Source organism: Berghia stephanieae, chromosome 3 (genome assembly GCF_034508935.2).
Source record: "Berghia stephanieae isolate SIO BIC M18660-M18661 chromosome 3, UCSD_Bste_1.3, whole genome shotgun sequence".
In the NCBI taxonomy this organism is placed as follows: domain Eukaryota; kingdom Metazoa; phylum Mollusca; class Gastropoda; order Nudibranchia; family Aeolidiidae; genus Berghia; species Berghia stephanieae.
In genome coordinates, this window is record NC_088362.1 from 29,738,295 (window position 1) to 29,750,794 (window position 12,500).

Sequence of the window (12,500 nt, forward strand, 5' to 3'; positions counted from 1 at the left end):
TCATCACAAACATATAACATAGAAACGATTGAGACATTGAGTATGCTCCGGTGTATGGGGTGAATTTTTAATTCAGAAAAGTGAGTGGAGCAGGCACTTATGTTGGTAACAACAAGATATGAAGTGAGTAGAAAAGTGCCAGAAGACAATAGAGAATAAAAAAATTTTTCGCGGCGGTGGTGGGGTTTGAACCTGCGACCTTATTGGTACGACAACTCCGCCTGGCAGGTGAGAGCGTGGCTCTACCGTGTGAGCTATCCACGAACACAAAAATATTCGTTTCAAACCCAAAGTCATTTCTAGATCCCTCTCTCACCCACTTCTTGAGATCGCCGATCGTTCACCACCATCGCGAAGTAATTTTGACCAGCAGTTAAGCTTAATAGCCAATATTCTCATCACACACATATAACATAGAAACGATTGAGACATTGAGTATGCTCCGGTGTATGGGGTGAATTTTTAATTCAGAAAAGTGAGTGGAGCAGGCACTTATGTTGGTAACAACAAGATATGAAGTGAGTAGAAAAGTGCCAGAAGACAATAGAGAATAAAAAATTTTTTTTTTTTAGCTGAACTGCTGGTCAAAATTACTTCGCGATGGTGGTGAACGATCGGCGATCTCAAGAAGTGGGTGAGAGAGGGATCTAGAAATGACTTTGGGTTTGAAACGAATATTTTTGTGTTCGTGGATAGCTCACACGGTAGAGCCACGCTCTCACCTGCCAGGCGGAGTTGTCGTACCAATAAGGTCGCAGGTTCAAACCCCACCACCGCCGCGAAAAAATTTTTTATTCTCTATTGTCTTCTGGCACTTTTCTACTCACTTCATATCTTGTTGTTACCAACATAAGTGCCTGCTCCACTCACTTTTCTGAATTAAAAATTCACCCCATACACGGAGCATACTCAATGTCTCAATCGTTTCTATGTTATATGTTTGTGATGAGAATATTGGCTATTAAGCTTAACTGCTGGTCAAAATTACTTCGCGATGGTGGTGAACGATCGGCGATCTCAAGAAGTGGGTGAGAGAGGGATCTAGAAATGACTTTGGGTTTGAAACGAATATTTTTGTGTTCGTGGATAGCTCACACGGTAGAGCCACGCTCTCACCTGCCAGGCGGAGTTGTCGTACCAATAAGGTCGCAGGTTCAAACCCCACCACCGCCGCGAAAAAAATTTTTATTCTCTATTGTCTTCTGGCACTTTTCTACTCACTTCATATCTTGTTGTTACCAACATAAGTGCCTGCTCCACTCACTTTTCTGAATTAAAAATTCACCCCATACACCGGAGCATACTCAATGTCTCAATCGTTTCTATGTTATATGTTTGTGATGAGAATATTGGCTATTAAGCTTAACTGCTGGTCAAAATTACTTCGCGATGGTGGTGAACGATCGGCGATCTCAAGAAGTGGGTGAGAGAGGGATCTAGAAATGACTTTGGGTTTGAAACGAATATTTTTGTGTTCGTGGATAGCTCACACGGTAGAGCCACGCTCTCACCTGCCAGGCGGAGTTGTCGTACCAATAAGGTCGCAGGTTCAAACCCCACCACCGCCGCGAAAAAATTTTTTATTCTCTATTGTCTTCTGGCACTTTTCTACTCACTTCATATCTTGTTGTTTACCAACATAAGTGCCTGCTCCACTCACTTTTCTGAATTAAAAATTCACCCCATACACCGGAGCATACTCAATGTCTCAATCGTTTCTATGTTATATGTTTGTGATGAGAATATTGGCTATTAAGCTTAACTGCTGGTCAAAATTACTTCGCGATGGTGGTGAACGATCGGCGATCTCAAGAAGTGGGTGAGAGAGGGATCTAGAAATGACTTTGGGTTTGAAACGAATATTTTTGTGTTCGTGGATAGCTCACACGGTAGAGCCACGCTCTCACCTGCCAGGCGGAGTTGTCGTACCAATAAGGTCGCAGGTTCAAACCCCACCACCGCCGCGAAAAAAATTTTTATTCTCTATTGTCTTCTGGCACTTTTCTACTCACTTCATATCTTGTTCCTTCCTAATGACGCATGGTAACTTAGTAACACTGGCTCTAAACTATCGGAACAATGGCGGACGCCCGTATGGAATATTTCTCCGGCGAGCATAAAGGGTATCCAGAGGAAAAAGAACACATACATTTGATCATGTTTTGACTTTTTCACATTCTGATCACAAGGCACATGAAAAGTTCTAGCCAGCATGAAAAATAAAAAGTAACGATTTTCTTTGTTTAGAACAAAGATGGCCGCCGTTGCCGCGCGGCGTGACATCAGACTATTGAATCGTATTCATTGGGGCTATTTATCTATTTATGTTCTTTATGTAACAGGCGAAGTGGCCGGCATTGCACGGTGGCCCGGAAGGTCCCGGGTTCGAGCCCCGCTTTAGGCACTTTCGGTTTTTTTCCTTGGGCAACATTATTAACCCCCAATTTGCTCACTTCATTCCTGTTGACAACAAACATCTCGTTTGATGGATTTTCTATATTTCTTTGTGGAACACCTAGGCGACGATATCTTTTGATGTCGTGGCGGAAGGCATGATTTTATTTTTTATGTAACAGGCGCATGATATCGGTTCTAGCAGAAATCTATGACCAGGAGTAAATGTAACCAGCTAACTGCCAGACTTTGGAAAACACGTGTTAAAAAAATTTGGCCAGAAAACTCGTCCTTAAATATATTTCAATTTAATTGATATTAATCCTGGCAAAATGCTCATAACTGACAGAGTTTTGGCGAGATGAGGGCCATTTAAGTAAATCGATATCTGAAGGACGAGTTTTCTGGCCCGAATTCTGAAATACGTGTTTTTCAATAGTACGACAATTATCTGGCTAAATTGATCAATTGATTTTTAAAAAGCTGACTAATGCTTGTGGGTCGGGAGAATATTCATTAATAGATCATGGGGCTTTATTATGGTCTTGTGGTTTGACACTCGCTTTAGGATCGGAAGGTCCTGGGTTCGAGTTGGGCTCGGTGCATAGTTTGAATCCTTGGAAAAGGCTCTTTACTCACAGGTGTAAAATGAGTACCCGGCCGTTTAACACAACACCGTTGTTTCTTTAGGAAAAATCGTAATATCGCCTAGCGGGCGTCATATCATGTCTTGTTCTACATGATACGCGTTGCTGTTGGTCAGGGACCCTTGTAAAGCGCTTTGAGCACGTTTAGTGGATATTGCGCTATAAGAAAACTCAAGTATGTTTATGTTTAGTTTAAGATAGATGGTGACATCATATTTGAGGAGTTTGAAATAATATTGAGAAATGACCTCACCTTTGAGAGAAACAGGAAGACTCAAAATTTCACCGACTCCATTAGAAAGCTCGATTGTGGGTGCCTTTTTCGGGTCCTTTTGGGTAAGGGTTCCTTTTATCACAATTTTCAACAAGTAAGTGTCGTAATGTTTTGTTTCCTGCATTTGGACGTCATATAGAAAGACCCTATTCCTATTGGGGCACAGGTCAATTTCTGGTTTTGGATAGGCACGAACGTAAAATCGCATTACGAAAGCGGAACCTTCACGAACCGTAGATACTAAGCTGACGCTTTCATTTACCATTACCAGTTTAGGGCTTGCTGAAATAAAGTAAAAATGTGTTTATATATATCTACTTTTGAAATTTTCCATCCATGAGAAATATTGAAAGGTAAACTTTATTTTAAGCATCTAATGGCCCAAAAATTTCCTTAGATTTGTGTGAATTTGAGGTTTAAATATGATAAAATGAAAGACTGAATAAGACATTGTTGGGGAAATAATCCTCAACATCTCAAAATGGGGAAAACGGAGTTAGGAAGTTTTGGAAAACCACTCTCATTTATATATATATATATATATATATATATATATATATATATATATATATATATATATATATATATATATGAATTGTAAGCCCAATTGAAGATGAGGAAATCAAATTATCGGTTCTATGTTCAGAGGGTTTAAAAAAATAATTGAGGCGTATCTCTGTAGTTATTTTCTTATGTTAATATGCCGCCCGTTTTCTATGGAGAAAATTGTCGAGAGATTGTTTCTACATATTGGATTGAAAATGAATGACAGTTATGACACAAAAGAAGACATCAAAATAGGCCAATTTCTAACTTGATTATTATAAGCAATGGGCAGGGTAAAGAAAGGATTTACATGTGATGTTTTTTTCGACTGCTGTCAAATGTAGGGCTATGTGGTATTGTGGTAAGACAATCGCTTTCGGATCGGAATGTCCTGGGTTCGAGCCTCGCTCGGCCATAGTTGATTCCTTGGAAAAGGCTCTTCACTCACATTCTCTCACCGTACTCAGGCCATTAACAGCGTTGTATCTGTCCGAAAAAAATTTTTAATATCGCCTAACAGACGTCATGTCCAGTCCTACATGTTAAGTGTTGCTGTTGGCCAGGGACTCCATGTAAAGCGTTTTGAGCACGTTTAGTGGATATTGAGCTATATAAAAGCTCAATTAAAAAATAATAAAAAATCATCTGAAGTCATTTGTTCTTACATTCATAGACAACGTCAAGACTTAATCTAGAAGAAGTTGGTCGTATGGTTGGGCACGTTGAAGCAGGTGCTTGTTATAGAGAGTGTACGCTTGACTAAGAAGCTCACAACATTTCCATCCGGAAGTATGGCGGACCAACACACAAAACTCAGTGTGACCTTAAACTTTTATAGTCCAGATAATACAGTTTAGTGAGAATTACATACTCATAAACCCAGATGGCAAAAAACATTAACAAAAAGCCGAGTGACATCAACTTCATTCTATCTATATTGGAGTGACCAGATAGCTTCGTTTTACCAGTGAACTGTTCATTCATTCGTACAAAAAGGTCGGTTTGTTTTTGTTTTTAAGGGTTTTACGGCGCTTGCAACACATTCAGGTTATATCAGCGCCAGTAAAAAGGAAGAAAATGGGATAGTAAAAAAGTTCTAGAATTACAATTAAAGCACCCAAGAGAAAGTAAGGGGAACTGGGAACAAATAGGGATCAGATGTAGATTCCAAGAGCATACCACCAATGTACTTAGTTTGAGATCACCTATGTCTCATCTGGACACCAGCACAAAATCCAACAAAGAGGAATACACTCAAATGCTTACATTATACATAATACAAAATAACAAATATTATAATACATAACGGAGAGATGATTTACAAGGAAAAAAATATAATCTCCCAAAACAATAACTATGCATTTGACTGTTTCCCTCCCAGCCAGGACTCCGGCCAGGGCCATGTCACAGTAAAGGTTGTTCACAATTATCTTATTAAATTTTATTTTATTAAGAACTGAATTCATCTCACTCCAGTTATATTTCGGTAGGCTTAGATAAACTTTACCTTCTAATATTAGATCGTCTTTCCTTTTATAGCCTTCCCTCGAATTAATTTCTAATTAGTGAATACTTTTCGTTCTACATTCTGTCACGTAGCCACTTATTATAAAAGCTGATAGGTCTAACATTTGACACTCACTTTCTCTCCACAATCTATGCCGGACGGCCAGTCGCTCTATTCCTATATATATACTGGAAGATTTTTATCTTTTGGGACTTTGTAGATATTATATCTACACCATTAAGACGCCGGAGCTTTTAACTTTGATTGTATAATCTTCAAGGATCAAACCCAAGCCCGCTGTCAAAGGACTACACAATAACCTCTTACCAATTGCCTGGAAGTGGAATTTTACGAGTCCGATCCTGTTATCAGAGGAATAGATCATCCAAGCCCATCAACTGCCTGGAAACGTAAACTTACGAACCTGACAAATTATCATAAGTTACGTAAAATATTCATATCTCTATTTGTAACTGCCACGATCACTGTTTACCTCTTTTAATTAAATTTCATCATTATTTTTATTTCATTGTAAACAAATCGTTAATTGTTTTTCATTTATAGTAACTAGTAAATTCTGGGGCCTCATTCTACATATATCTTTATGCATAGTCGAGTAGCTCTTTACTCACTTGAGACCATGACAGGCCAGAACAAAACCAAGTAATCTCATTCCAAGACAAAGACAGAAAGCATGTTGGAAAACAGACATAAGGGGATAGAAGACACGGTATGTACCTCCCTGCCCACTTTGGGAGGTCAGGAACCCCACCCAGAAAAAGGTCGGTCGCTAATGGTCTGATCGTTGCACTTTAGTTTGAGTGGTCCCTTAGAAAAGTTGTAACCTCTCACTGATCACTCATAATAATAATAATAATAATAATAATAATAATAATAATAATAATAATAATAATAATTTGGCCACAAAAGAAAACAAATCGTGAGTTGTATTCACTAGTTCAACCAATGGAATCATTTGTTTCCTTGACGACTACTAACGACAACTCACTAGATGGTGCATGCAAAAACCTAAAAAAATGACGTCAAACTATAAGTCATAGTGGGTGTCAGGCTATAGATAGTACGCGCTTGGCTAAGAAACTCACAACATTGCCATCCGGAAGTATATCGGACCAATACACAAAACTTTGTGTAACCATGAACTTTCATAGTCTGGATAATACAGTTTAGTGGAAAATACTGATAAACGTGGATGGCAAAAAACAATAACAAAGACTCGATTGACGTCAACTTCATTTTATCTATAAGTTGACGAAGGCTCCTGCCCGTATGAATGACTTGGGTTATTCCAGTCTTTTCTTGGAATAGACCCAAGAGACAAATTTCCTCTATGGGACGAATAAAGGGAATGTTATTTCCATTTATGAAGCATCGTTGGAAATCTTTCAGAAATAGAAAAAGAAATTATTCGCATAAACACCATTTGTAGAAATAAAAACTGCCAAAAAGGTTTTTGTGACATCAAACCGTGAACTGCCTTATAAAATATTTAAGACAGTTTTAAAAAAAATAGATAGATCGTTGTTGACGTCCTTTGTTATTGTTTTTTTTTTTTTTTTTTTTTTTTTTTTTTGCCATTCGCGTTTATGAGTAATTCTCACTAAACTGTATTAAGCAGACTATAAACCTTTAAGGCTACACATACTTTTGTGTGTTTGGTCCATTACATTTCCGGATGGCAATGTTGTGAGCATCTAAGCCAAGCGCATACTATCTAAAGATAGTTCGAAGTTGACGTTACTCAGGTCTTTGTTATTGTCGTTTACCTTCCGCGTTCATGAGTAATTTTCCCTAAACTGTATTAACCTATAAACGTTTAAGCTTACACACAGTTTTGTGTGCTGGTCCGTTATACTTCCGGATGGCAATGTTGTGAGCTTCTTCTCCTTTTCCATACAAATTATCTTTAATTTGACGACAAATTTGGAATATCCTTTTAAATGCACATACTTTTGTTAACCTTGTCCAAATCCGATGGTCTCCTATCAGTTTTGACGGGGTTCGATGGGCAGTAGGGAGCTGAAATTTTGGAATAAATAAAACCAAAGATGTGAGTGCTCAAGGAACATGGTCCAGATTTGCATTAAAAAAAAATAGTCCAGCTTAAAAGAGTAGAAAATAGGCGCGCTCCAACAGTCGTGACGTCACTTCCCTCGTAATGGCGCATAGTAACTTAGTAATTGGTTCTAAACTATCGGAACAATGGCGGACGCCCTTATGAAATACTTCTCCGACGAGCATAAACGTGTATCTAGAAGAGAAAAACATTATAAATCTGATCATGTTTTGACTTTTATACATTCTGATCATATGACATTTGAAAAGTTTCTAGCCAGCATGAAGAATAAAAAGTACCGATTTTTCTTTGTTTAGAATCAAGCTGCTGATTGCTGGGCGGACGTGACTTCAGACTATTGAATCCTACATTTATCGTACCCGTCAAATGAGCCCACCCATATTATTTCCATCGAGATGTATTTTTGTCACACCGATTGGTTCTCGATTTATCGATTTGAACTTGAAATTTATCATTATGGTCTGGAAATCATTACACTTAAAATTGTCTTTTCCCCAATAATTTATCAATTATGACCATTCTTAATATAAATCCACTTTTTCAAAATCTGCTTTATCACAACAAAAATACTGAATTCGTAATGTGGGTCACTTTATGAATTCTATTCTTGTCCAATGAGCTTTTGAGCTTGAGCTTTTGAGCTTTTTATATAGCGCAATATCCACTAAAGTGCTCAAAGCGCTTTACAAATTGTCTATAACCAACAGCAACACGTAACATGTAGAACGAGACATGACGCCTGTTAGGCGATATTAAAATATTTTTTTCCAACAAAGACAGCGCTGTTAACGGCCGGGTACTCATACGGTGAGAGATTGTGAGTAAAGAGCCTTTTCCAAGGATGCAACTATGCACCGAGCGAGGCTCGAACTCAGGACCTTCCGATCCGAAAGCGAGTGTCATACCACTAGACCACATAGCTGCACAGAGCTTTTACTTTAAGGTCTTGTAATCAACATTAAGATTACTGTTTCTCGAGAGAGGAAATGTAATCAACACAAGTAAATCGGGCATTGAGAGAATAATAGGGAATGAGATTAGCGGAAGAGTAGCGTCCCTTGATTGGACGTCACCGGCGGAAAAGTTATTAGAGAACGTCATGTTGGTTGTGCGCATGCGTTTCTCGTCCTCGCTTCCGGTGAAAGCGGCATGAGACACTTCACCGAAAGCGAGGACGAGAGAGACGCATGCGCAAAACCATTTTGACGTTCTCTCTGTAGAATGACGTCCAAACAAGGGACGCTACTCTTCCACTAATCTCATTCCCTATACAAGGAATCAAATTCTATTCTTACCTTTTGCTTCACATATGTGAAACTGACTAAAGTCGGGCGATTCAAAAATCCATTTATCTTTGTTCAAGTGGTCAATTGAAACACATACTTTTGTGTCCGAAATCATGTGGTCGTTTTTAAAGTTCTCATAATCATAATCGAACTGTATGAGGAAAGAAAACGACATGATATCATATTATGTGACTCCTGGTACTAACTTTTATTTTAAAAAGTAAAAGGTTTTTATTTTTCTTCTGTCAAACTAGAATAATTTGTTTAACAAAGTACATTAAATGTGACTCGTCGTCCCAAAACGGTATTATCGCTTTCGGATCGGAAGGTTCTGGGTTCGAGCCTTGCGCTCGGCGCATAGTTGAGTCCTTGGAAAAGGCTCTTTACTCATATTCTCTCACCGTACTCAGGTGTAAAATGAGTACCTGTCCGTTAACAGCGTTGTCTTTGTCCTAAAAATTGTAATATCGCCTAACAGGCGTCATGCATGACCGTCCTTCATGTTAATGTTACTGTTGACCAAGGACCCCTTGTAAAGCGCTTTGAGTACATTTAGTGGATATTGCGCTATATAATGACATATGTAAAGTTCTAGCCAGCATGACGAATAAAAAGTGCCAATTTAGTTTGTTTAGAACCAGGCTGCTCGCCGTTGCTGGCGACGTGACATCAGACTATTGAATCCAATTTCCACTCGGTGCGTCTTGCCATCCATTTGACCTTTGCTCTCAATCGGTCTCTTGTCTTATCATATCAAAGTGAATGCAGCTCACTCGGTGTAAACCGTATACGAATCGAACGTTTTATTTCGGATAGGATTCAATAGTCGTAGCGTCACTTCCTTCCTAATGACGCGTGGTAACTTAGTAACACTGGCTCTAATCTATCGGAACAATGGCGGACGCCCGTATGAAATATTTCTCCGGCGAGCATAAAAAGCGTATCCAAAGGAACCCCCCCCCCCTCCATAAATTTGATCATGTTTTGACTTTTACACATTCTGATCACAAGGCAATTGAAAAGTTCTAGCCAGCATGAAGAATAAAAAGTAATGATTTACTTTGTTTAGAATCAAGATGGCCGCCGTTGCCGGGCGACGTGACATCAGACTATTTAATCCAATTTCCTACCATCAAAGTGAAACAAAATCACGGGGTTTCTTTGTTGTTGTTTTTAGAAAACCTTTGGATGATCAATGGGAGCGATCTATATTAACTTTCCATGTGCTCGAGGTCATTGGTCACATTGCAAAATATGCTAAAAGTGACCCACATAGTGAAAAGTGCTCACAGCTTTCGAAATATCCAACATCACGATTGGTCATATTGTTCTGTTTGACACATGTGTATGTTTACAACTTTCATAAACAAAGCAGCGTGTTTACATTGTTAAAGAAATATCCAATCGTTGGACAGCAACAAATCATGTGACTGATGACTTGTTGGACGAAAATCTGAATATAGATCGCTCCCATTCTCACCAAAAGAATTTTGAATCGCTATATTAACGTTATAGGTTACACGTAGTTTTGTTTGCTACTATGTTTCATTTAATGTGTTTGTTGTGGGTAAAATACAGAAATGTATAGATAGTATGCGCTTCGCTAAGAAGCTCACAACATTGCCATCCGGAAGTATAACGGACGAACACACACATCTCTGTGAAACCATGACCTTTTATAGTCTGGTTTATACCAGCAATCTAGTGAGAAGTACTCATAAACGTGGATGGCAAAAAACAAACACAAAGACCTGAGTGAGGTCATCTTCGTTCTATCTATAGATAGAATGCGCTTGGCCAAGGAGTTCACAACATTGCCATCCGGAAGTATAACGGACCAACACACAAACTCTGTGTATCATGAACGTTTATAGTCAGGTTAATACTGTTAAGTGAGAACAACTCACAAACGCGGATGGCAAAAACAATAACAAAGGCCTGAGTGACGTCATCTTCGAACTATCTATAGGGAATGAGATTAGCGGGAGAGTAGCGTCTCTTGATTGGACGTCACCTTACAGAGAGAACGTCAATATGGTTTTGCGCAAGGAAAAGGGATTGTTAATATTTTGTGTCTGTGACATGCTGGACCAAAAGTATGGGAAGTGGGAAGAGTTTGTTTTCATTTTTTAAATTATTTTTTTTGGGGGGGGGGGGGGGGGGTTGTTGTTGCCTCCATTCCTTTTTTCTCTTTTCGTAGGCTATGTGGTCTTGTGGTATGACACTCGCTTTCGGATCGGAAGGTCCTGGGTTCGAGCCTTGCTCGGCGCCTAGTTTAGTCCTTGAAAGACTCTTTACTCACATCCTATCACCGTACTCAGGTGTAAAATGAGTACCTGGTCGTCAACATTGTTGTCTCTGTCGGAAAAAATTGTAACATCGCCTAACAGGCGTCATGTCTCGTTCTACATGTTACGTGTTGCTATTAGTCAGGGACCCGTTGTAAAGCGCTTTGAGCACATTTAGTGGATATTGCGCTATATAAAAGCTCACGTTTTTTGTTTCTTTTTTAATTTAAAAAAAATTCTATCTTTGGATAGGACGCTGTCTATCCCAAAGTACTTTTCGCCAGATCTAACAAACCAGATACCCATTCACTGCTGAATAGACAGAGATCAGAAGAAAAAAAAGCTCGACTGCAACCCGGATCAATCTCTGGCCCCTTGCGTGTAAAGAGAGTGCTCTATCAACTGAGCTATCGGGCCCCCCAAATAATCTAATGGTGGTTTTTAAAAATACAGATGTTATAATTGTTATTTTTGAAGAAAGCTATAGTATGTGAAACTTGTATCATTTGATTAGTTAAAACACCAAAACGAAATAAAAATATTATTGTATCATAAAATAGACAACAATGCGATAGAAAGGAGTGGTGACAACAGATAGCCAAAAGAAAAAAAATCGGACCAGCTAGGTTCGAAAACACACACACGAACACACACATACACACAAGCACACATCTTATAGTAGTCACATTCATTTCAAAGAATAACCCATTAGAGAAGAGGGGTGATGTCGTCAAAATAGATCATTGTCATTGCGATCATTAGTGTGTAGTAAATTAGGAAATTTACCCAGAGTAATGGAATCGTCCCAAGGCGTCTCGCGGCCCCCCTTACCCACCACACCCACAAGAGGGCGTATGTGCAAGAGGGGGTTGGTGCGATTAATTAAGTGGGATGGGTGGTTAGGCGAACGACCTAGGCAAAAGAACGGAGAAAATGACGAGAAATAGGGGCGGGCATCCGGTTCACCAAAAGGTCACCGATGCTTTAGGTTTAGAGAAGTCAGGTCATCGAGTATTGAGAAGGTACCGACCTCGACTTAGGTCTCGATGCTTTTCTCGTCTCGAGAATCTCGGTCATCGATGCTTCCCGAGTCCCGAGTCTCGAGACTATACTGCGCGAGCGACGCACACGTTATATTACAATGTGTACTGTCTGCATTGTTCACCCCTCTCTCGCACACAATCCATCCATTGCCTTCGTCGGCGATGGTGGCGATGACTTGAGCGAAGCTCGAGACTTTTTGCGTCTCGATGCTTTTTTGAGTAAGTCTCGAGCATCGCTCAAGTCATCATCGGTGCTTTCTTTCCCAATACCTTCTTCTCTTCTTCTTCTAGGTTCCATGCCTGGTCCAGGCTTCGGATACTGCATGAATTATCTCTCTCAATTCCTCCCTGTCTCTTGCTTTTCAAACAGCTCTTGGATTGTTAGGTTGGAAGCCCTTCAGTTGGTCTATGAGTGTT

General features: G+C 39.4%; 1 protein-coding gene across 1 annotated transcript in view; it reads right to left on the reverse strand.

Annotated features, from left to right (window-relative positions):
- LOC144969195 (uncharacterized) overlaps window positions 1-12,500 on the reverse strand; it is a 93,537-nt gene that overhangs the window by 25,742 nt on the left and 55,295 nt on the right. The window contains exons 5-7 of the mRNA XM_078908307.1: window positions 8,762-8,903; window positions 7,340-7,408; window positions 3,295-3,597 (exon numbers count right to left, since the gene is read on the reverse strand). Coding sequence (XP_078764433.1) covers window positions 3,295-3,597; window positions 7,340-7,408; window positions 8,762-8,903 — 514 coding nt within the window. The remainder of the gene's footprint in view (window positions 1-3,294; window positions 3,598-7,339; window positions 7,409-8,761; window positions 8,904-12,500) is intronic.